The sequence below is a fragment of the Bos grunniens genome, chromosome 20 (genome assembly GCF_055505025.1).
Source record: "Bos grunniens cultivar Pamir isolate PY7600 chromosome 20, Bosgru_T2T1.0, whole genome shotgun sequence".
Classification (NCBI taxonomy): domain Eukaryota; kingdom Metazoa; phylum Chordata; class Mammalia; order Artiodactyla; family Bovidae; genus Bos; species Bos grunniens.
This window is the reverse complement of record NC_141184.1, coordinates 42,417,457-42,444,390: the sequence shown is the minus strand read 5'-3', so window position 1 is coordinate 42,444,390 and position 26,934 is coordinate 42,417,457. Positions and strand designations below refer to the sequence as shown.

The window sequence follows — 26,934 nt, the reverse complement described above, 5'->3', positions numbered from 1 at the left end:
ATACAGTATATTTGGAATTGGTGACCTATTTTACTGACACTTGTTATGACTTCAGGCATATTATATTGTGTTATATTCCTTATCTTGGAGACTCAGTGCAACTTTTGGTCTGATTGGCATTGATATAATTGGTATAACTAATAAGTTTATTCAATAATCATGAAAGTAATTAAACACACTGATAGAAATTTAGTAACCTTGCTGATTCTCTACCTGGGTTTCTAGTTTACTATTTTGTTATCCCTCTTCTTTAATAACTTAAGAATACATGTGTGAATTTTTTTTTTTTTTTTGCAGATTGTTTTTTTGTTTTGTTTTTCTAAATGTTTTTATTCATTTATTTGGCTTTGCCAGGTCTTAGTTCTGGCATGCAGGATCTTTAGTTGTAGCTTGGGAACCCTTAATTGTGTGGCATGTGGGATCAGTTCCCTGACCAGGGATTGAACCTGGGCCCTCTGCATTGGGAGAGTGGAGTCTTAGCCACTGGACCACCAGGGAAGTCCCTGGAAGGCAGATTCTTAACCACTGGACTGCCAGGGAAGTCCCAGAAACAGAGTTTTTGCCGATAAAATCAGTCAAGGATCTAGAGATGATCCATTCTTGAGCAATGGGCCCTAATTCCAATGACAGGTGTATTTAGAGAAACGAGAGGAGTATTTGGACATAGAGAGACCCAGAGAGGAGGCCTGTGAGGACCAGACAGAGACTTGGGGGATGGGGCCACGAACCGAAGGCATCTGCAGCCACTGGAAGCTGAAAGAGGCCAGGAAGGACCCTCCCCTAGAACCTTCAGAGGGAGCATGGCCCTGCCCACACCTTGAACTTGGACTTCCGCCTTTCAGAACTGTGAGAGGATACATTTCCGTTGTTGCAAGCCACATGGTTTGTGGTCATTTGTTACAGCAGCCGCAGGCCATAAATACCCAGCTAGAACCCTAAAGCCCTCCACGGACCCAGATCACTTGGAATTAAACGCTGACCCCCAGCAGTGGGTCCCAGACCCATCCCAAAGCAGGTGGCTTCTGCCTTCCGTTGGCCTCCTCGTCCCCAACTCTGTCCCTCCTCTGCCGCAGACAGGTGGGTTTCCCTGCTGGCCGGTTGGAGCCCCTCCTCTTGGCCTTTGCCTGTGCCGCTTCCCCGGCTCTTCCCGGCCCTCCTCACTCAAATCTCAGCCTACACATCTGCCCTTCCCTCCACCATGGTCCATTCCGGCTTTATTTTCCTCTAATATCCCTTATCGCGACCTCACACACACACACGTGTTTGTTTAGTGTCTGCCTCTCCAGGACGTTGGCCCCCGTCAGTCAGGGATTTTTATCTTGATCACCCGGGTGCCCCCAGAGCACAGCACAGGGTCAGACCCATGTGTGAATTTTTGAACCTCTAAATTCTGTGGATCAGATTTTGCTAAGATGTTACCTACTTAACATATTTATATTCGCTTTCAAAAGATGAATAGTTATTTCAGGTGTTCAATGATGGAATATTTTGGCCTCCTAACTTAACAAAAATTTAATTCATGTGAAAGATGATGAACTGGAAAACTTTTGTTGCCATGTTGTGTTACTAAGTGGTTTAATTTGAATTTGAATGTCCTGTGTCAGGATATCTTAGACACTGTAGAATAAATATTTCTCTTTTTGCCACATCCCTTCACTCTGTCCCAAATTCAATAGCAGTACAAACAGAGTGTCAAATCAAATGCTTACAAAGGATTTTAAGTAAACCTAGAGAAAATTCAAAATATAATATTTTATATGAAATTTCCCTGATAGTATAATAAAATTATCATATATATGTATATTTTCCTATAACCTGGCTCAGTACATTTTCCTCAAGAGATAATCAGTTTCAATGATATCTCAATGAAGTGATGAATTAAATGAGTGAATACTTTGAATAATAAAAAATAATCTATAAGGAGCAATTTGTTAGTAAATCATTACTTGAAATGAAAACAAGATAAGCCCTAATTAAATCAGAGCTCACAGACAACTTATTTACTTTCAGCTTATTTACTTTCAGTAGGATTCAGATAACATGTATACTGGTAATATTTAGATGGTATGGTAAAGCACTGTTAGCATACAGTTTCTTATTCATGTTATTGTTGATGTAGACTAAAATATGATAGAATCATTTTTGAAAGATGAAAAGAGAACAGCCACATAATAAAATAAATAGAATGTATTGGGAATAGAAACGTTCTTGGATTTTTCACAAAAGCCTCTAATATATATTCTCTTTTCTTTCTTTATGCCTATTCTTTGCCTTATTTTAATTTGCTCTATTAAATAAGGGCTGAAATGTGAAATTTGAGCTGGTCAGTTAGTCTTTCTCCCTCAATATTTTGCCTGAAGTTGTAAATATAATTAAGTTTACAAAGTCACAATCAGTACCATATAGAGTGGTTAATAATGTGGTCCCTAGAGCCTGCCTGCCTGGGTTAATAAAGTGGTCAATAATAATATGGTCCCCAGAGTCTGACTGCCTGGGTTATAGAAGTGGATTATTCCACTTACAAATTGGTAACCTTGAGCAAGTCACTATGTTTTCTACCTCAACATCATCTTAAGAATTGTATGATGATAAGACTAAACTAGTTTAATATAATAATCAGTGCCTTGAACAATTTAGAGCTATACATGCTCTTTTTATCATATTAGTTTTCAAAGATAATGCTGTATTTCTATTTTATCACAGTCAATCTAATTTTCCAACTTGAATTTTTCCTGTTAGGATTGCAGTAGTGGGTCGGTGGGTGGTGGGAAGGATGAGAAGGGATAAAAGACGATGGAGGTAATGGCATAAAATACTGTTCCTCCAGGTGGGATTCTTTCAACAACAGCCTCATAATCACATGGTTGGCACCTAAACACTTACATACCACTGTGAAGGCTGTTTTGGGTCTTGTAAACACAATGTGTGTGGTGGAAATTCAATGATACTGGTCTCATAGAATAATAGAGAGGATCCCATCACCTGATTAGGTGGTGGGATCCACTCTCCTCCATAAAGAAGAGCATATATTGCATGAATCTTTCTAAAAATTTTATAACCCCCTGAGTTATTCTAATATCCTGTTTCTTTCACGGGCATGCTCAATTGTGAAGTTGTGTTTGATTCATGGCAGCCCCATGGTCGGTAGCCCTGCAGGCACCTCTGTCCATGGGATTTCCCAGGCAAGACTACTGGAGTGGGTTGTCATTTCCTTCTCCAGGTGATCTTTCCAACACAGGGATCAAAGCCACATCTCCCACATTGGGAGGTGGATTCTCTACCAGTGAGCCACCAGGGAAGGACACCTCTTTTACTATTTTATGAAAAACCTGTTGTTCTTGTTGTTTTATACTTTACACCTTTATATGATTTTTGCTCTCATTTCACCTTGCTTAAACTTGTAATAGCTTTTAAATTGACTTCTGTATGCACTGTTTGGAGAAGGAAATGGCAACCCACTTCAGTATTCTTGCCTGGAAAATCCCATGGGCAAGGATCCTGACAGGCTGCAGTCCATGGGATCACAAAGAGACACAACTTAGCAACTGAATAGCAGCAACAACAATCCATTGTTAAGTCTGTCCACCACACTAGGATTTCTCAGTTCATCATTGTTGGCATTTGGGGCCAAATAATTCTATGCTGTGGGAGAATGTTCCTGCAAATTTAGGATGTTTGGCAGCTTCACTAGCTTCTACCCACTAAAAACAAAAAGGTCTCCTTATGTTGCCACATGTCCCTTAGGCAGAAAAAATCATCCTCAGTTTAGAATGACTCTGCAACAATGCTTCCTGATCAGTCTTCTTAAAGTATAAATTTTGTCCTTTCAGATTGTATCATTTCCTGTTGAGAAACTTCAGTTTTTCAGTTCAGGTCAGTTCAGTTCAGTTCAGTAGCTCAGTCGTGTCCGACTCTTTGCAACCCCATGAACTGCAGCTCGCCAGGCCTCCCTGCCCATCACCAACTCCCGGAGTCCACCCAAACCCCTGTCCATCAAGTCGATGATGCCGTCCAACCATCCCATCCTCTGTTGTCCCCTTCTCCTCCTGCCCTCAATCTTTCCCAGCATCAGGATCTTTTCCAATGAGTCAGCTCTTCTCATGAGGTGGCCAAAGTACTGGAGTTTCAGCTTCAGCATCAGTCCTTCCAATGAACACCCAGGACTGATCTCCTTTAGAATGGACTGGTTGGATTTCCTTGCAGTCCAAGGGACTCTCAGGAGTCTTCTCCAACACCATAGTTTAAAAGCATCAATTCTTCAGTGCTCAGCTTTCTTTACAGTCCAACTCTCACATCCATACATGACCACTGGGAAAACCATAGCCTTGACTAGACGGACCTTTGTTGGCAAAGTAATGTCTCTGCTTTTGAATATGCTGCCTAGGTTGGTCATAACTTTCCTTGCAAGGAGTAAGCGTCTTTTAATTTCATTGCTGCAACCTCTATCTGCAGTGATTTTGGAGCCCTGAAAAATAGTCAGCCACTGTTTCCACTGTTTCCCCATCTATCTGCCATGAAATGATGGGACTGGATGCCATGATCTTAGTTTTCTGAATGTTTTCTGAATCAGTTTTTCATATTATACTAAAAAACTGTTGTGATGCCTTCAGATCTAGCCATCAATATGTTTGCTAGTGTAGTCCTTATTTTCTTACATATCATTTTATATTTTAGACTGGCTAATTCATGAGTAACTCTTTTGATAGATAGGTAGACAATGAATTTTCTGGATTTGATGACTGTTCCTATAAGAGTTTTCTCTCAAATATCCTGTCCCACATCTGCAATCATCTATCCACATTTTCTTTTTCTGCTTAAAACATGGTATTGCTCAAATTCCTTTACTCAGTAACTCAATTTAAACTCCCGTTAGGATTGAGAAGGGTCTTTGCTTTATGGATAGGTAGATAGATAGACAGATAAATAGATTCTATTTATAGATATATAGATTCTAAGGTTACTGTATTTTAAAACCATATTCTACCAACATGGAAATAGTCAAGTAGGTTAATGGAGCAAAATATGGAGCCAAGAAACAAACACCCATGGTGTAAAGACAGTATATAACAAAGGAGACAATTTTTCTGTCAGTGGGGATTAGGTTAGAAGTCATATGCTGTCTCAAGAGAGAAACTTTATAGAATGAAAGAAAATGTGAACTTCGTTCTGTGTACCAAAGGCAAAAAACCTTACTTAGATAAAAGATGTAAATATAAGTAAACATAAAATAACATAATCTCAAGAAATTTAGGACCTGTGAATAATCTCCAATTTAGAGAGTTTTTTAAACCAATACAGGAAATTTGTAGCTGTCAAAGTGAAAGAAGTCACTCAGTCATGTCTGATGCTGTGTGACCCCATGAACTGTAGCCTACCAGGCTCCTCTGTCCATGGGATTTTCCAGGCAAGAACTGGGGTGGGTTGCCATTTCCTTACAATTTATTTTTCTACATAAAATGATAACTTTGTATGGCAAAGAGTAAATTATATGTAAATATTTAAACCAAATAAAGAATTGATATCCAGTCTTCAAAATATTACTGTATTTTAAAATAAAGAAAAATAAGAATTTCATCAGAAAAGAGGTCTAATTAATTAATAAGTATGTGAACACCTTCTCAAGTTCCCTACCTAATGAAATATAAAAATAATAGCTTTTATTTATTATAAATAATAATAGCTTTTCTCACTATAGAAAGTGATAAGAGTATATTTTTACATGTTTTTGGAAAACTTGTTTTGGGAAACATGGCCACCCAAGATGGATGGGTCTTGGTGGAGAATTCTGACAAAACATGGTCCCCTGGAGAAGGGAATGGCAAACCACTTCAGCATCCTTGCCTTGTAAACCCCATGAACAGTATGAAAATTCAAAAAGAATACACTGAAAGATGAAGTCCCCAGGTTGGTAGGTGCCCAATATGCTACTGGAGAAGAGTGCGGAAATAACTCCAGAAAGAAAGAAGAGACAGAGTCAAAATGAAAACAATGCCCAGTTGTGGATGGAACTAGTAATAGAAGTAAAGCCCGATGCTGTAAAGAACAATATTGCACAGGAACCTGGAATGTCAGGTCCATGAATCAAGGTAAATTAGAAGTGGTCAAACAGTAGATGGCAAGCATGAACATCGACATTTTAGGAATCAGTGAACTAAAATGGACTGGAATGAACGAATTTAACTCAGATAACCATTATATCTACTATTGTGGGAAAGAATCCCTTAGAAGAAATGGAGTAGCCCTCAAAATCAACAAAAAAGTCTGAAATGCAGTTCTTGGGTGCAATCTCAAAAATGACAGAATGATCTCTGTTCATTTCCAAGGCAAACCATTCAATATCACAGTAATCCAAGTCTATGCCCCAAATAGTAATACTGAAGAAGCTGAGGTTGAATGGGTCTATGAAGAACTACAAGATCTTTTAGAACTAACATAGAAAAACATGTCGTTTCATTATAAGGGACTACAAGGCAAAAGTAGGAAGTCAAGAGATACCTGAAGTAACAGGCAAATTTGGCCTTGGAGTACAGGGCAGGGCAAAGGCTAACAGAGTTTTGCCAAGAGAACACACTGGTCATAGCAAACACAAGAAAAGACTCTACACATGGACATCCCCAGATGGTCAATACCGAAATCATATTGATTATATTCTTTGCAGCCAAAGATGGAGAAGCTCTATACAGTCAGCAAAAACAAGATCAGGAGCTGACTGTGGCTCAGATCATGAACTCCTTATTGCCAAACTCAGACTTAAATTGAAGAAAGTAGGGAAAACCACTAGAACATTCAGGTATGGCTTAAATCAAGTGACAAATAGATTCAAGGAATAGATCAAGGGATTAGATCTGATAGACAGAGTGCCTGAAGAACTATGGACAGAGGTTCATGACATTGTACAGGAGGCAGTGATCAAGACCATCCCCAAGAAAATGAAATGCAAAAAGTGAAATGGTTGTCTGAGGAGATCTTACAAATGGCTGAGAAAAAAAGAGAAGCAAAAGACAAAGGCAAAAAGAAAAGATATACCCATTTGAATGCAGAGTTCCAAAGAATATCAAGGAGAGATAAGAAAGCCTTCCTCAGTGATCAGTGCAAAGAAATAGAGGAAAACAATAGAATGGGAAAGACTAGAGATCTCTTCAAGAAAATTAGAGATACCAAGGGAATATTTCATGCAAAGATGGGCACAATAAAGGGCAGAACTGGTATGTACCTAACAGAAGCAGAAGGTATTAAGAGGTGGCAAGAATGAACAGAAGAACTATACAAAAAAATATCTTCATGATCCAGATAACCACAATAGTGTGATCACTCACCTAGAGCCAGACATCCTAGAATGCAAAGTCAAGTGGGCCTTGGGAAGCATCACTACGAACAAAGCTAGTGGAGGTGATGGAATACCAGTTGAGCTATTTCAAATCCTAAAAGATGATGCTGAGAAAGTGCTGCACTCAATATGCCAGCGAATTTGGAAATCTCAACAATGGCCACAGGACTGGAAAAGGTCAGTTTTCATTCCAATCCCAAAGAAAGGCAATGCCAAAGTATGTTCAAACTACCGCACAATTGCACACATGTCACATGCTAGCAAAGTAATGCTCAAAATTCTCCAAGCCAGGCTTCAACAGAACGTGAACTGTGAATTTCCAGAGGTTCAAGCTGGATTTAGAAAAGGCTGAAGAACCAAAAATCAAATTGCCAATATCTGTTGGATCATCAGAAAAGCAAAAGAATTCTAGATAAACATCTACTTCTGCTTTATTGATTATGCCAAAGCCTTTGTGTGGATCACAACAAGCTCTGAAAAATTCTTAAAGAAATGGGAATACCAGACCACCTGACCTGTCTCCTGAGAAATCTGTATGCAGGTCAAGAAGCAACAGTTAGAACTGAACATGGAACAACAAACTGGTTCCAAATAGGGTAAGGAGTACGTCCAGGCTATATATCATCACCCTGCTTATTTAACTTATATGCAAAGTACATCATGCAAAACTCCAGGCTGGATGAAGAACAAGCTGGAATCAAGATTGCCAGGAGAAATATTAATATATTCAGATATGCAGATGCTGCTGCTGCTAAGTCACTTCAGTCATGTCTGACTCTGTGCAACCCCATAGACGGCAGCCCACCAGGCTCTCCCTGTCCCTGAGATTCTCCAGGCAAGAACACTAGAGTGGGTTGCCATTTCCTTCTCCAATGTGTGAAAGTGAAAAGTGAAAGTGAAGTCGCTCAGTCATGTCTGACTCTTCGCGACCCCATGGACTGCAGCCTGCCAGTCTCCTCCGTCCATGGGATTTTCCAGGCAAGAGTACTGGAGTGGGTTGCCACTGCCTTCTCTGGATATGCAGATGACAGCACCCTTATGGTACAATGTGAAGAAGAACTAAAGAACCTCTTGATGAAGATGAAAGAGGAGAGTGAAAATGCTGGTTTAAAATTCAATGAGGATCATGGCATCCAGTCCCATCACTTCATGGCAAATAGATGGGGAAACAATGGAAACGGTGAGAAATTTTATTTTCTTGGACTTCAAAATCACTGCAGATGGTGAGTGCAGCCATGAAATTAAAAGACCCTCCTTGGAAGAAAAGCTATGACCAACCTAGACAGCATATTAAAAAGCAGAGACATTACTTTGCCAACAAAGGGCCATCTCATCAAAGCTATTGTTTGTCCAGCAGTCATGTATGGATGTGAAAGTTGGAATATAAAGAAAGCTGAGTGCTGAATAATTGATGCTTTTGAACTGTGTTGTTGAAGAAGATTCTTGAGCGTCCCTTAGACTGCAAGGAGATCCAACCAGTCAATCATAAGGGAAATCACCCTTAAAGATTTATTGGAAGGACTGATGCCAAAGCTGAAACTCCAATATTTTGGCCACCTGATGCTAAAAATCTCACTCACTGGAAAAGACCCTGATGCTTGGAAAGACTGAAGGCAGGAGGAGAAGAGGACGACAGAGGATGAGTTGGTTGAATGGCATCACTGACTCAATGGACATGAATTTCAGCAAGCTCTGGAAGTTGGTGATGGACAGGGAAGCCTGGTGTGCTGCAGTCAATGGGGTCTTAAAGAGTTGGATATGACTGAGCGACTGAACTGACTCACAGTATTTTTCAGTCTGGCAGTATATTTTAAAATCAATTGAAAACTTTGCTTTTTGACCCAATAAAGACTTTTCTGGGAATCTGATTGATCAAAATAAGGGTTATATGTATTAGATTGTTTATTATAGAATAATTTGTCATGGAAGAAGCTAGGAAACAGTAGAAAATGGGTGAATTAGCTATGTGGCATCACTAGACTTTTGGAGGGGTATTTCTGTGAGAAAAGCAATATACAGAAAAAAATGTATATAATATAATTCATTTTTGAAGGATTAAAAAGCCACAATCTCAGAATGTGTGTGTTGTGTGTGTGTGTTTTCCATGTATTTATGTTAACATGGAAAAAGGTACAGAGAAAACCATGCCTGGTTTAAGAAGTAGAAATGGAGAGAAAGGGAGAAAGGGATGGATAAAACAAGAGTTGAAAAGTTTTCCATGATTCAAAGGAATCATGAAGCATGTATAATAGACATTTATTTCAACTCATTTAAAAGGGAATATGTATGTCTGTTGTGTGTGCCTTAGGAGATAACTGAAAATGAACATAACACACATTCTTGTATAAAATAGTTTGGCAGCTATCTAGTTGCATTATTTAGGGAAATTGGTTTAAACTTTACTCTCTAGCTCCTCATGCCGCTTCTCCTAAAAAACCAACATGAACAGAAAGCACAACCTCCATTGGACACCTTTTTGAACTTTTTAATTATTTCCATTATATCTAATTACCTCAAGATGCCTAAACAACATAAAGGAAGAAATTTTTATGCTGGTTTTAACTAATTATAGTCAAAATTTATTTATTCACTCCTTTTGACAGTAATAAAAAATGTTGAGTATCTCTACTGAATTATGCTATTTAGACTCTAATCTATGAGAAAATATAAGTCCATGAGATGATCATCATATACAGGGTAGAAGTCACCATGACAGGTGAATACCTGCAGTTCTCTAGGAGCTCTAAAGAGATTTAAATCCAGTAAGAAACTAGTCAAGCTTGTTTTCTTTCTATCCATTCTTTGAATGGATCACAGGGTAAAAGACCTTTGTTTATTTTGTAGTTTGGTTTGTAATGTATCCAATTTTAGTATTATCAGTATGAAACTGAGTCAAATTTCAAGAATTTAAGTACCATTTAAAATAATAGGTACATTCAAGATTTTCATAGAGCACGTTGCTCTGTTAATTAAATATTCCATTTCTTGTTTATGAAACATCTAGAATTTGGGGAACCCTAAGTGTATTCCTGAGAGTATGAGCTCTGTTCATTCCCCAAAATGCAAACTTGTGCATGAGTTCATTATACAATTTGCCATGTATAATATCATAAATAATTTTCTTTCTTTAAAATTAAATTTCATTTTATACTGACAGAGACTAGGGGTAGCTTAAAATGGCAACATGACCTATTGTATAAAAAAATAAAATAAATTTCACTTTAAGAACCTTAACTTTCAACTAAATGAGACTGGTTGTATTTTATTTGTCTGCAGACTCAACCAGTTCCAAAGTTTATGAGGTTGGATTTTTCAAACTTATCATGTTCTGTTTTAATCTATAAACTTAACTTTAGAAAGCTGTATTAAAACAATAAACAAAATATCTGTACATATATTTAATATTAATACATTATTTTAAAATTTATGATTATTTAGGAGTTAGTTTGACAGACTCAAGTTAATTTGACAGACACTGTATGTACATGTGGTTTATGATCTGGGAGTTGTAAAAGGACCTACTTTAGGAAGGACTCTGCACTTGGATTCATGCTCTGCTGCAGCCATCTTGAAATTCATAATAGCATTATCTTTGAATTTATGTTCATAAGCAAAGTCCACTGGGACATGGAACCATGAATATGAGCATTGGCGTTGCAAGGTAGCAGCTGTGCATATACAGGTTCAAGCCTACAGGCACAGCAGGAAGTACAGAAGCCAAGCAGTTGGCCTGGCAGCAAGGCACAGATATGCACGCCTCAGCAGTCTTGGATGCTTTGTGTCTCTAATGTGGACAGGCCTGAACTGGGTCCAGGTTAGCAGTGGCAAAGGCAGCAACAGAAGCAGCAGTATTAACACTAAGCAGCAGAGACACACAGGAGGACTTTCCATGCCAGCCAGGAGAAGACCATGGTGAGATTCACCTGTCAGGCCCAAGAACCCATCTCCAAAGTATCTACATAAATATTAAATCTCTCAAGTTCCAAGACAGACCCTGTGGAGCTCAAACAGTAAACTTTGTCAATAAATTATTACATGATAAAAGAATTCATATAGCCGTTTCAATAAAAGTTATCAGGTAGTTATTAGAATTCTTGATTTTAAAATCTCCAGATTTAACAACTCCTGCAACATTGAGATGCAAATATGCACCAGCCTAGCAATAAGAAATTTAAAGATCATCACTTACACTGGAAAATAACACTATTTTCATATGAAGTTTTAAATGAGCCAGTTATTAACAAGGAAGACAATTTTTAAATTAAATTTTCCTTGTAATTGAAAATACAGGAAGATAAAACCTAATCAGGCATTATGGGTTATATACAAATCAGAAAGCTATTTTTGGCTTCTTGCATTGATCATTCTTTAATTAAAAGTTACAGGAAATGTCAGAGGAGACATTAAAATATCATTGCATACATTTACATTTAACATTAAGTTCAATAGAAAAACTGTGTAATGGTTTTACAAAAAAGTGTAATGGTTCTTTGTTGTGATAGAATTGTTCTGTATCTTGACAGTGTTGATGAATATAGGAACCGATACATGTAATAAAACTGAGTAAAACTAATTTGTGTATACAAATGAGTACACGTTTAGTGAAATATAAATGATATCAGTGGATTATATTCATGTCAGTTTCTTGTTGTAACATTGCTCTATAGTTTGCAGGATTTCACCTTTGAGAAGAACTGATGAATCGTACATATTTCTCTATTATTTCTTAACAATGTCCATATTCATTTACATATTTGGCAAAACTAATACAATTATGTAAAGTTTAAAAATAAAATAAAATTAAAAAACAAACAAACAAAAACCAAAAAAACCAAATATTTGATTTGAAAACAACCAAAAAAAAAAAAAACTGTAATATAAAAATAAGACAGAGTTTCTTGAATATGATTTTTATGGAGTTAAATCATTTATTAGAAATTATTCCATGAGAATCATCAGCTCCAGAAGTACTAAAATTTATATATTAAAATAATTTATCAAACATTCATCCTAATGTTGTCCCCAGGCTATAAATACTCCAGTTCCAGTAAAGGTTGCATCAACAGAAAGATCTTCCCCCAAATTAAAAATGTATCAGAAATTATTTGTGATATTGCATTAGCCAAAAGGAACTGATGTAATTTTCAGTTTTATCATTGAAGATGAAATTATTAATCATATAAATTTTTATGACATAAAGAATGAATTTGTCAGAAAACTAAGCCATAAAAATTGTATGATCATTCAAGATATCACAATAGTATAGTATTACTTGTATTATATATAATTATGATACCAGAATTTAACTTTTTGAAATGTATAAGTTTATGTTGTTACTCAACTAGCACTATTATCCCAAGTTTTATAATGAATTAAATATTTTAAGGAAAATTCTTTATATATTATCTTCAACAATACTTTCCCCCCCTACATTTTAAACTAAAAGGCCTCAAATTTTTATTTTACCCTGAGTCTCATAAATGAGGTAAATCCTGGACTAGGCAGTTTGATACATTGATCAAAAAAGTTCTTTAAGTTTTATCAGACAATATATAAGATATATTGAATAACTTATTTTTGTAGAATTGAGTTTAAGATAGAGTTTTGAAATTACATCAGAAATTGCATCTAATAACTAATATCAGAAGTCAGCATTTTTGTTTTTTTTCAGTGTCCTCCAAGATATTATTTTGCTTATTTTATTTTATTATTCTACAGAAAGCCAGTAAGATTCATCCATCATCAACTTTGACATTTGAATTTCAATATTCATTACTCAGAGAAGTCTTCAAGGAAGTCTTTTCACTTATCAGATCTGTATTTCCAAATTATGTTAATTTTTCATTTAAGGTATTGAGGTATTCATTGAGGTCTATACAAATATATCATTTGGACTTTCAAAATTTTAATATGATAGCTTTGACAAAAATTCCTATACTTAAGCCTATGTGCTTCATATCAATCAGCAGCATTTCTCAATTTGCAAATAATAATATATTACTAGAGAATGACACAGATTTCCTGGAAATTTTAAAATGAACTTATCAACATTCATTCACACCACTGTCCCAAAAGGAATTTTTAGTTTTAAAAACATATAAAACTGACCAGGATTGCATATTTTAGCATAGACTATTTCTATTTCATTGTATTTAGCAAGTTTTGAAAAACATCCGGTCTTTTGATTAACTATTGGGGCGAAGTATCTGTGTAAATGCTCTATTACAAGAATGTTATAATGCTTCTGTGTATCGGTCATACTCATTTTTCTTCTGCTATCCTAATGGTTCACTCTATTTCCTTTTTCTCTTCTGTTGCAGAATGATTCTTGGGGAAAGCAGTATTCCTATGCGCTCTTCAAAGCGATGAGTCATATGCTGTGCATTGGCTACGGAGCCCAAGCCCCCGTGAGCATGTCTGACCTGTGGATCACCATGCTGAGCATGATCGTCGGGGCCACCTGCTACGCCATGTTTGTTGGCCACGCCACGGCTCTAATCCAGTCTTTGGATTCCTCAAGGCGGCAATATCAAGAGAAGGTAATTGGTTTTATCTCTAATATATTCAACCAGCTAGTTTGTCAATTTAATTAATAGTATTCAGATAAATAAACTATGCCCAGTAACGAAACTATAATGAGCTGAAATGTTCGAAGGAGGAAACCACAATGTTTCCATATTTTGAAGTTTTTTCAAGATGGTCCTCATAGCTTTTGTTTCCAGTTTCTCTCTTAAATACATATTTTCTTTTAAAAAAATCTGATTTTCATCCACAAAAAAATAGCTCCATGTTTCAAATGTATGAAGCTGATTTGAGGTGTTGTCATGGTTTGTGTTCTGTAATTTTTAAACAGTTACTATAATATAAAGACTTCTCTTGTACATGTTAGAAAAATGTGAGCTGATTAAATGCAGAGAGACGGCCATTGTACATGTCTCTTTTCGCCTCTTTGCATATTGCAATCGTAATTTATATTAAGTCCATATGCATAGCTGAACATATGTTGCCCGTATATCTAGATAAGTCACCACACACCCTCCAGTCTTTAAAATGCATACTAACAGCTGCTATCATGCATTCTTACGCACAGTGTGTTAATTGAAATGATTGCTGTGCTAAACTTTTCTCAAAAGAGAGAAAGTAGATTTGTGCACGGATTTATTTATTGGATTTTGTTTTAGCTGAATTATTTGGTTGGTACTAGACCTTGGATAATCAGACAGTACTTAGATTCTTCACAAACATCAGTAACTTTCTGACAGATAAGAATGTTTTATAACTGAAGGAAGAATTTCTAGTGTGGGAGCTCTGTTGAATATGATAGAATATATAATATATATGCACCTTGCTAAAAAGCATATCTGAAAGTAATGGTTCAAACAATTCTAGAATATGTCTCCTGATGAGTAATAACAGCTTAGACTCATAAATTCTTCACCAAACAGGCAAAGATCATTTCATTTTTGACTTTATTGACAGAAGTTTTCAACATATTATGTTTGCCGTAATTCATCATCAAATTCTTGATCTTAGGAGGGTTTGGTAGAGGATAAAGGATACTGGAATAAGTTTTTGTTACTTTTTGACATTTGAAACAATTTAGTCAGAAACAGCTGGTCATTTAGGTGAGTGGCATTGATTCCCTCTCCTGCATCTCCCTAAGAGAGGCCCGAGAACCTGGCAGCCATCACCAGCCTCTCTGCTGAGGGCTCTGTGCTCTGCCAGAAGCCGCTCTTGGATGAGACCCAAGATGTCAGGCTAGCTCTGCTGCATCACTCAGATCTGGTCCACAGAGAAGCCTTCAGGCATCCATCTCTTAGCCCATCTCTCAGCACTACTGCTTCCTCCATCAAAGCAACGAAGAGCCTGTGTCTAGCCTTCAGATTCTTGGCAGAGTCACACCCCAGTGTCCACAGGCTATTTGCATGTTCTCATATGTGAACTGGACTCCAGACTCATGTCTCTTAACTATGTGAACTTATTTCAAAGATCTCCAAGCAACTTTCTTGACGTACCCCTGAAAGGTCAAGGGTTAGAAGGTAGCCCTCCCACAGCCCTATCCCAAAGCAGGCTGGACTCACATAGGAGCAGTCATTCCCTTCAAAGAGGTCTGCCCACTATTGTTGTCAGGAAAGTTCTGTTTCTACTCTCTGACCTCTGTAAACCTTCAGTGAGATTGACACCTTTAGAAGTCTTTTTCATTGGATCTGCATTTACAATTGTAAACCTGTATAGGAGGGAGCCTCTTACATAACCAGCATTCTGATATCTCAGGTTAGCAGCTCAGTAAACATGAGGAAGGAAGAGTAAATCCTAATCTAGCAGATTTTTTAGACCTTTTATTTTAAAATCTCAGTTCTTCTCAAAACTTACTCCACAGGGCTTGTGCGTGGGTGGGGCGGGCAGAGGCCCGGGCTGCGCGCACAGGGGGAGGTTGCCCGGAAAAAAATTAAAAAAAAAAAAAAAAAAACTTACTCCACAGATAATATAAATAAATCATAAACATACATACATATATATATATATACATGAGTATATTTTTAAATTTTATTTATTTTTAATTGAAGGATAGTTACAATATTGTGTTGGTTCCTGTCATACATCACCATGGATAAGCCATAAGTATACATATGTCTCCTCCCTCTTGAGCCTCCCACCCTATCCCATACCTCTAGGTTGTCACAGAGCTGGTTCATTGTTGAATTACCTATTTAATTGTTTCCTGGTCAGATAAGTTTGTACATCTTGATTGAAACAACGAACTGAAAAGATTTTTTCTATTAATGTGTGTGCTCTGAACATTTAACATTTTGTCTGCCCTCTGCCAAACACCCTTGTATTTTAAGTGATTGATGAACACTTGGGAAATGCCTTATCTAGACATACTCCCCACAGTGAGCATTCCATTTTCTTAATCATTCCATTTTCTTGGGTAGGTACTACCTTTTCTAGATATATCCACAGTTCATCTAGTTTTTTAAAATGAAATTGCTTTAAATCACTCTGTATCTTTATACTATTGTATCTCAGTTCTTACACTTCAGCACCCCTGGGAAGCCTACTGTTATTTCGAAACTTGTCACTCTCTTTCCTGTCAAATAATTCTAGTAAAAGCAGCGTTTAGGTGTGCAATTTTCCTTTGTAATAAGCAAGAATTTTAACACAAAGCACATTATGAATTTAGAATGAGAAATTTTCAACTTACCTTGGTGTACCTGACGTACATGAATGATTTTTAGTGTGAAATTTGAACATGACAAATATTTAATTGTATGAGGAAATTATCAAATTGAAATAACTATATACTGAATAGCTTCTGAATCCAAGAAGCAAAGTGTATATTAATCTAAGGCAGGTTCATCAATGAATGACTTGTTTAAATAGGCTGTGCTTTCTAATGATAGAGCATGAGGCAGTAAGCCAGTGCTGCTCTGGGCTTCAGATATTGCGTATGTTGCCTACAATTGTAAAAAACTACTGATTCTTAGTTTAATAATGATAATAAATTTAACATTATAAATTTATCCAAATGGACAGAATTTTATCATATCAGCAAGTGTTTATGATCCCTTTGGAATAAGAAGGTATAATTTATCATAAGTAGTCTCTTAACCATGAAGGTGAATTATGTAATCTTGAATGAAATCATGCAGTTGTGCAATTTTATGTAATCATATCAAAAATATTATATTCTAAACCTAGTCAGTTCAGGAAAGTGGTTTTTTTTTTTTTGGTTTTAATGAATAATCCATAGATTCTTATTCTTTTCTTGTAATGAAAGACTGTAATCAGGACTGTCACATAAGCTTCTTATTCCATAGAAATATGTTTAATCAATCTAGTCTCCCAAATTTGTATAAGGTAATGTTATGAACAAAGACAAAAGACTAGGCACTAAGACCTGCTCTCATTTTTTAACTAGTCAAATCCCATTTATAGTAAAGCAAATTTCAGGTCATTTAAAATGAACTGATTATGGGTAATATGCCCTTCAAAAATAATTTGTTGGAAAAAGACTGGTGCCAAACCAACTTTTAAACTCATGGATCTCGTTGCCAAATCGCTCTTCCAACCAGAAAATTATTGTTCTCAGAACAAACCAAATGATTCTGATCTTCCCCCATACCTTTCATCCTACTCCTGACATACTTTTACCCCTTTTCCTGTTTACACAGGTTCTACCCTTCCCTTTGGAAGATTGTGACACCTTCCCTGATTATCCTAATCTATAATAATCTGTTTATTGTGTATATTCTATCTGTTCCAGAGGAATATAATACTCTAATAGGAAGATCTATGTCTTTATTATTGTGTATTTCCTCCCCCATACACAGAAACCTCAGTGCTATGATGCTCAGAGGGGACAGTAGGATTAAGAATATTTATAGTTGTCCAACTGTGTTTTCTAGCAAATAAATGGGAGTAAGAGTTTATCCTTCAAAATTTTTGAATTCTGTCACTTGAATATACATGAGAGCATCTTTTTCAAAATGTTGATCCCATTGTTTATTTATATGTGTGTAAACATATTGCTTCAGCTGTTACAGCAAATACTTATGTATGTATGTATGCATTTGGCTTACACACAGGTCATGTTTTGGAAACTAAATTTTCAATATGCTTTCCTTTCTGCAATTCTGAGATTGGTTTCCTGTAAGTGAAAGATACATTATCAAAATATCTTTCACTGGGGTTGAAGCCATTTCTTGATTCCTGGATTGATCAGTAGGGTACTCTGCTTTAAGCCATGATGAAACCCTTTGTTTCAGAAAGAAGGATGGGAGAGATTGTCAGGACTGTCATGTGATTCTGAGTCTTCAATTTCGAAAAAGCATTCTATGACTAGAGTAATGGCAGATCAAAGGGAAAAAAAAAATTGGAGTAATGGCCACTGGCCATGATGGTTTATAAATAATACTTAATATTTAATGATACTTTAATATTCCATTAAAAAGAAAAAATTTGCCTCTTATTTTGCACCCCATCTTCATTATGTAAAGAAATTAGTCAGTTGAGCTTCTAATTTGGTTTGCTGGTTGTGTAAACTTGTGATAGTGTTTGTTGTGATAGCATTTGTCTTCAGAAGAACAAAAGGTCTTAGAAGTTTTAATGATCTTGAAAATCATACTGACCCAGTATTTATTTTTTTTTATTTTTTTTTATATACACACACAGTTTATTTAGATATAATTTGTGAGAATTCCAATAAATCAATCACGGAAAAAAAGAAAAACAAATAAAAACCCACAATAAAATCGGCCCCAAAACAGAACGAACGTTTTTTCCAGAGTATACAAATGGCCAGTAAGCATGTGGGAAGGTCCTCGACAACCTGAGTCACCAAAGAGATGCAAATCGAGGCGAACGTGAGCCATCACTGCCCCCGCACGGGAACACTGCAGATTTTTAAAATCTGCAAATATAAGGGGAGACAGGGAGTTGCTGTACGCTCAGACCCACCAGCAAGGTTGAAAAAGGCATGAGTGTCATGGAAACCGTCAGGCTCTGATGAAGTTAAACCCTTGCCGCGGTCCCCCACCCACAGTCCCCCAGCCCACGTCTCCACGTGTAACCGAAACAAATAAGACACATTCTCAGAAAGATGCGTGTACACACACATGTAACTGCATCCTGATGCTGTGCGCCTGAAACGAGCAACGCTGCACGCCAGTCACGCGCCAGCAACACAGTGGCAGCGCGAGCGGTTCACGGGAGTCCTGTGCGTCGCGGCCCAGCGCCGGGCACAGTGCCGGCGTCTGCGAACAAGGGGTGAGAGGGTCCCCGGGAGCACACTTCCACCTGGAACACTTCCTGGCGATTAAAAGTTCACGCACAAAAACAAAAAAATAAAAGTTCACGCACGTCTCTGAGACACAGGATAAGATGCTAAGTCAAAGAAACCAGGATATATGCTTACGATATCGTTTATGTGCCTCCAACTACAGGAACACCAGTCAGAAGGGAGGGGGCTATGGGCCTGGGGACTGGGGCTGGAAGGGCCAGAGACCCTGCATGATGGAGACCACCCAGCACGACCAGGGGGCAGTTACGTCACAGCCTGCTGAGCGAAACTGCTGCTGACCCAGTATTTAAAGGAAAACTGCCTTGATGCCCTCATTTTCATTGGAAGCATCCTTAGTGGGAAGAGGTAGCTGTAAAATTCATGTGTATTCAGCAAAATATTTCATATGATTTTCTTCATTATTTGTAAATGTATGTCTTCCTCCGCTACAAATGAGAATGCTATGAGCAGAACTCCCACATGGTTCCTTAATTAGTTGGAAAAGTTTCCAAGTCATCTATTCTATATACTTTTGCTTCCCAGGAGCTGAATTTATTGTACTCAGATATGTTAAGGTGGTAGTACTGCCAAACATTCTCAGGCCAGGACAGTCCTCGGACTGGGAATATTTGTGAGATTTTCTCATAGAAAAGTAACAGTACCACAGCCCTTGGGTTAGCTTCATGTTGCCGCTTCAGCTGCTAACAAATCGGGCTCCTGGCAAATAATACTTTACGTGTTCCACTGGGAGAAATATTTTTACATTAACTATAAGTACTGTTTTAAAGATAGGTCAGAGCCAAAGAATATTCAAACTACCGTACAATTGCACTCATTTCACATGCTAGCAAAGTAATGCTCAAAATCCTTCAAGCTAAGCTTCATAAGTATGTGAACTGAAAATTCACAGATATACAGGCTGAATTTAGAAATGGCAGAGGAACCAAAGATCAAATTGCCAACATTCGCTGGATCATAGACAAAGCAAAGGAATTCCCAAAAAGCATCTATGTCTGCTTCACTGACTGCACTAAAGACTTTGACTGTGTGGATCACAACAAACTGGAAAATTCTCAAAGAGATGGGAATACCAAACCACTTTATCTCCTGAGAAACCTGTACGCAGGTCAAGAAGCAACAGTTAGAACTGGACATGGAACAGAGGAGTCGTTCAAAATTGGGGAAGTATTGCATCAAGGCTATATATTGTCATCCTATTTATTTAACTTATATGCAGATTACATTATGCAAAATTCCAAGCTGGATGAATCACAAGCTGGAATCAAGATTGCTGGGAGAAATATCAACAACCTCAGACATGCAGATGATACCATTCTAATGTCAGAAAGCAAAAAGGAACTAAAGAACCTCTTGATGAGGGTAAAAGAGGAGAGTGAAAAACCTGGTTTAAAAGTCAACATTCAAAAAACTTAAGATTATGGCATCTAGTCTCATAACTGCATGACAAATATAAGTGGAAAAAATAGAAGCAGTGACAAATTTTATTTTCCTGGGCTCCATAATTACTGCAGACGGTGACTGCAGCCATGAAATGAAACAATGCTCGTTTACTCCTTGGAAGGAAAGATATGACAGACCCAGACAATATGTTCAAAAGCACAGACATCACTTTGCCGACAAAGGTATGTACCATCAAAACCATGGTTTTTCCATGTACAGATATGAGAGTTGGACCATAAAGAAAGCTGAGCACTGAGGAATTGAGGCTTTTGAACAATGGTGCTGGAGAAGACTCTTGAGAGTCCCTTGGACTGCAAGGACATCAAACCAGTCAATCCTAAAGGAAATCAACCTTGAATATTCATTGGAAGGACTGATGCTAAAGTTGAAGCTCCAATACTTTGGCTATCTCATGTGAAGAGCCAGCTCATTGGAAAAGACATTGGTGCTGAGAAAGATTGAGGGCAGGAGGAAGTAGGGGCGACAGAGGATGAGATGGATGGATGGCATTATTGACTCAGTGGACATGAGTGTGAGCAAATATCTGAAGATAGTAAAGGACAGTGAAGCCTGATATGCTGCAGTCCATGGAGACATCATTTAGCGACTGAACAAAATCAACGAGAAAGAGTTTGAGGCTATTAATTTAACCAAGAAGAAAAATAGACTTTTGCCAGTTGTAAATTTTTATTCTACCACTGATTTTCAATCTTTGTATTTTAATATATCCCACTGGTACCTCTTTCATTCAGTGATAATTTCTGTATGAAATTCCATATTAAATGCTGAAATTTCCTGCATCTTTGTTGTTAATAAGGACTGTAAAATTGCTAAAGATTTGTCCTTACCAATCCTTCATTTAGTTCTTTGCAGGTAACATTTACCATTGGCAGTATATCTGACAGTTTCTTGTAATGGCTGTAAAGTAAAGTTGCATTTTCTATCATTTTCTTTTATTGATTGATGTATGGATATTATCTTTTAGAAATGTGTGAATTTTCATTTGAATGTCTTCCTTTAAATTTTTTTTAATTAAAAAAATTTGGGGGGTATAATTAATTTACAGTGCTGTTAGTTTCAGGTGTATAGCAAAGTGACTCTGTTATATATATGTATATAGCAACTCTTTTTAGAATTCTTTTGCCTTATAGGTCACTACAGAGTTTTGAGTAGAGTTCCCTGTGCTATACAGTAGGTCCTTCCTTATTAGTTATCTCTTTATATATAGTAGTGTGTATGGGTCCATCTCAATCTCCCAATTTGTTCCTCCCTCTCCCCCTTTCTCCAGGGACCATACATTTGATTTCTACATCTGTGACTTTATTTCTTTTCTGTAGATTAGCTCATTTGTTTTTTATATTCCACATGTAAGGGATATCATATGATATTTTTTTTCTCTGACTTACTTCACTCAGTATGACAGTGTTTCAAGTATTTTGATGTATTGTATTTGGCCCCTTATATGTCATAACCCATAAATACATTATTAAGCATCTTTATAGGGCAAAAGCTTGTCACTAAGATTCTGTAACCTGACAAGATCCCACAATGTACGAGAATCACCGCATGGATTTGCATTTGTTTAATTAGATCGCTGAGATCCGTTTGAAATGTGCCTTGAAGAATGCAGAAGAAATCAGCAGACAGAGGTAGTCACCATGGGGGAAATGTCCTAGAAAAGAGCACCAACTGTGAGAAGGTTCCTGACAGACAGGAACAAAAGGTGCAAAGGCCCAGAGGTGGCTATGTGTGGTAGATATTGAAGTGTCTAGTTTGAATGCAGTGAAAACTACCTTGATGGGCAAAGTATGAAATAAGATTGGGTTATTCTCTGCCTAAGAATAATTTTCAAGGCTGGAATGATGAGACTGTTGTGTTAGGAAAAAGATATCCCTTGCAAAATTTTAGCAATGGGAGGTAGTGATTAAAACTGTCTTTTAAGAAAGTGAATCACAGTAGTACATGAAATATGCTGTACTCCTAACTGAGACTGTAAGGGTCCAAGAGCAAGATCACTTCAGAAATGCTTACTGTTAGAATCACTAGCACAAACATATTAACAGGACAAGAACGCCAACCTTTTAAGTAGATAGGGACACTTGGGTCAATAAAATTGCTGGAAACAACAGTCTTTTCTAAAGAAGTAGGATCCAGAAAGCCTTAAGAGTTAAGATGTCGTGTGAGTCGAGTCTCACAGAATCCAGTTTTTATCCTTTTGATGTGTATTTATTGAATGCTTACTGTGTGACAGGTCTGGTACTGGATGTTTTGCATACAAAGTGAGCAAGTATATATGGTATCTTCTCTCATCATGTTTCTTGAAGTACAATGGGGTGGGGGGGCATGACACAGTAACAAGATTCATTGAGAGCAATCAATTATTATAAACATTTTAAGTGCTCAGAATGGAAATGTATGTTAATCTCTCTGCTAAGAGATTTCAAGTCTTTGGCTTGATTCGTGTGGAATGTAGTGGGAGTGAAGAAAAATAACATTTAGGAAGAGATCTAAAGAATGAATAGAAGTAAGATAATGAAGTAAACAGCATGGGAAAAAGTACTGAGTGTGAAAAGATTTGTCAGGATTCAGGAACAGACAGAAGGAATGTGTGACTAGAGCTCAGAGATAAGTGAAACAGCTCTGGATGAGACTGGAGAGACTGACTTAGGTCAGGGTGGATGGCACCTCATAGGCCTACTTAACCACGTTGTGTTTTAGCTAAATGCTATGAGAGTCTGGTAAAACTTTGAAGCAGAAGAGTGGTACATTAGATTTAATTTTTTTAAAGAGTGTTCAGTCCTCAATGTGCATAATAGATTAAAGGATAGCAAACATATCCTAATGTTCTTTGTCATTAAGTAAATGCACCAGTGCTATCTTGCAGAGACCCAGGTAGGATTTCAAATTTCCAGATAAAAGTATTGGATGGGATGGAAATACTAAACAGGCCATTACACACTGAATAAATACTACTCAAGGCAAATGCTGAGCTGCTGTAAGAAGAAGATCCAACAATTTAGTGACCTAAGGAACTGTATCATTTTGCTAAAAAGCTCTGTGGGATGAGAGGCCAGGTCAGTGGGATGGCACTGCTCCAGGTGGTCATTTTCTTCCAAGTTGTTCCTCCACTGTCACCTGGACAGTATTTCCCAGCATTTCCTCTGAATCATCATTACCTTGAGAGCTTGTTGAAACAGATTCATGGGCTCCACTTCCAGAGTTTCTGATTCATTAAGCCTAGGGTGAAGCCTGAGAGGTTTTATTTCCAACAATATCTCAGCTGTTGCTTCTGATCCAGAGACCACCCTTCAAGAACCACTTCCCTAGGATATTGTTCTAGTTTGAATGTTTAAAGCTATGCCTTGGACATGTCTGCCTTCCAGCTCATAAGAGGAAAGAGGAACACACACGTGACTTCAACTCACATCTCATTGTTGAAAACTTTCAACTGATGAGAATTTCTCAAGAAAGAGGAGACGTTTAGTCTAGCTGGGCAACTTTGCAACCAGTTAGCAACTCTGTACAATATGGAAGAGGCAGAAGATGGATTTAGGTATGAAATTCATGGCCTCTGCCACAGATACTAGAGTAAAAATGAGGAGTCAGAAAAATGCTTGGGATTTTCTAGGAAGCATACATTTTGTATGGGTTATGAAGTACTTGAAAAATAGTAGTAGATCCAAGGCTTAAAGCCATTTGTACTGATTTGATAAGTAATGGAGAGCCATTGAGATTTTGAATATGTCCTGACACTATAAGAAGACAGAGAATGAGGAGATATATGGAACAAGAGATGATAAAGAAGAATAAAGAGATGAACAAGAAGAATAAAATGGAGGGAAGAACTTATGTCTTCCATTAAGCCATCTGTTGGTAAACTTGGAATGTGTTATCTAGAATGCCTCTTATGCACTGTAACTTATCTATCAGGGGTAATGAAGTATCTTTAAATGAAACATTAGTGGGATGTATACCTTATTAACAGATGTATTGCTATTAAAAATCTATTATTTCGAAAATTAGGTACCAATCATTTTATTTACTCTTGCTTTTCAATTGTGGTCTGATTATCATACATACTGAATTATCAATGTGGATTTTTCTGTCATTTTCAATGAAAAACAATTCTTATAAAACAGAGTTTCACCAGATGTGTCATAACATGGCATTCACTCTTCTCTATCTAACGTCATAATTTTTTTTTCTGTCTGAAGAATGTATTCAATGAAATTAGAACTCATGAATTTAGAACTGAGTATACTGATAGTCTGAACCTGAAATACAGTTTTAGAACATTTGATATACAAATGAAGCAAGTATAAACTACTTTAATGCAAAAAAAAGTTGGACAGGACTGAGCAACTGAACTGAACTGAACTGAATATTTTACTTAAAAGATACATTATTCTATTTAAATTATATATTTACCAAGAACAAAGTGCAATATGATTATTGTGTTTATTATTATGCTACTGTTAATAATAACAAAACACAAAAACAAAAATTTTACTTAAAGTATATCTTATGTTATCAACCTAATATATAATGATAAGATATTGAGCATTATCAGGTAATAATATAAGACATAATATAATTCAGATGATAGCATAAGATAGATGATTATGTTCCACATTCTCTACTTCAGCTTTGCCAAGTGAAACAATCTTAGAATAGTATATTCATTTTAAAAGATTTCTTGCTGTCCTAATTCACCAAGTTATTATTAAAATTAATGAAGTAAAATTGTGAAAGTTATTTTAAGCAATTGAGGAAAAGTCACTATTGAAATACTTAGCATTAGCATATTTTATAAAAAATGATTTTCAACATTAGTATTGTATTTTTATTAATTGAAAATTAAAGAGGATCTATGATGTCTATTAAATGACAGAAATAGATTATTTTAACTTTTTTCCCAATGAGAACATAAAATACTGAATTTCATTTCAATGGTATGATTTCTTCTTTACTTTCTCAGGGGTCAGATGATGATTAGAGCATCAAATTATTTTTTGTTTATTAACAGAAATATCTCACTTACTTGGAGCTCAAATTAATAGTAATCATAACTTCCTGAATTAGGCTCTAGCCCTGAATTTAGTGAAAAAGCAACACATTAAAAGTAGATGAAGAGCTGCTAAATTCCTCCCCTCTTCCTCATGGGGAGGAATGGGGGACAAAAGATGTAAACAAGATCAGGAATAAGAAAAGATAAAAGCCACATTCAGACCTGTGGCACAGTGCAGTGTCGGACCAAACTCGCCTGTCTGCCAGGGTAGCTTTCAACTGATTTAGATCAGGCTATGATTGGAGGACCCCCATCCAAGCATCTGGGCTCCACCAAATTTGGATCAGTTTATAAAATGTGCTTCCCTGGTGGCTCAGATGGTAAAGAATTTGCCTGCAATACAGGAGACCTGGATTTGATCCCTAGATTGGGAAGATCCTCTTGAAGAGAAAATGGCAACCCACTCCAGTATTCTTGCCTGCAGAATTCCATGGACAGAGGAGCCTGGCAAGCTACAGTTCAGTTCAGTTCAGTCACTCAGTCATGTCTGACTCTGTGACCCCATGACTGCAGCACACCATCCTTCCCTGTCCTTCATCAACTCCCGGGGCTTGCAAAATTCATGTCTGCTGAGTCTGTGATGCCATCCAAGTACCTCATCCTCTGTCGTCCCCTTCTCCTCCTGCCCTCAATCTTTCCCATCATCAAGGTCTTTTCCAGTGAGTGAGTTCTTCGCATCAGGTGACGAAAGTATTGGAGATTCAGCTTCAGCATCAGTCCTTCCAACAAATTCAGGACTGACTTCCTTTAGGATTGACTGGTTTGATCTTCCTGCAGTCCAAGGGACTCTCAAGTCTTTTCCAACACCACAGTTCAAAAGCATCAATTCTTCTGTGCTCAGCTTTCTTTATAGTCCAACTCTCACATCCATACATGACTACTGGAAAAACCATAGCTTTGACTAGATGGACATTTGTCAGCAGTGCAATGTCTCTGCTTTTTAATATGCTGTCTAGGTTGGTCATAGCTTTTCTTCGAAGGAGCAAGCGTCCTTTAATTTCATGGTTGCAGTCACCATCTGCAGTGATTTTGGAGCCCCCCCAAAATAAAGTCAATCACTATTTCCACTGTTTTCCCATCTACTTGCCATGAAGTGATGGGACCAGATGCCATGAGCTGCAGTCCATGGGGTTGCAAATAGTTGAACACAACTGAGCGACTAACACACACACACATAAAATGTGTTTTACAAAGAGAGTGCTTTCTGTTTTGCCGGCATCTGGCATGCAGATTTTAAAGCTCAGCTGGCCCTACAGACATGAGAATTTGGAGTCATAGGTGCTGTTAGAGGTGACG

General features: G+C 37.2%; 1 protein-coding gene across 1 annotated transcript in view; it reads left to right on the top strand.

Moving 5' to 3' along the window:
- The window catches only part of HCN1 (hyperpolarization activated cyclic nucleotide gated potassium channel 1), a 447,958-nt gene that overhangs the window by 308,145 nt on the left and 112,879 nt on the right, over positions 1 to 26,934 (top strand). The window contains exon 4 of the mRNA XM_086362551.1: positions 13,648 to 13,866. Coding sequence (XP_086218677.1) covers positions 13,648 to 13,866 — 219 coding nt within the window. The remainder of the gene's footprint in view (positions 1 to 13,647; positions 13,867 to 26,934) is intronic.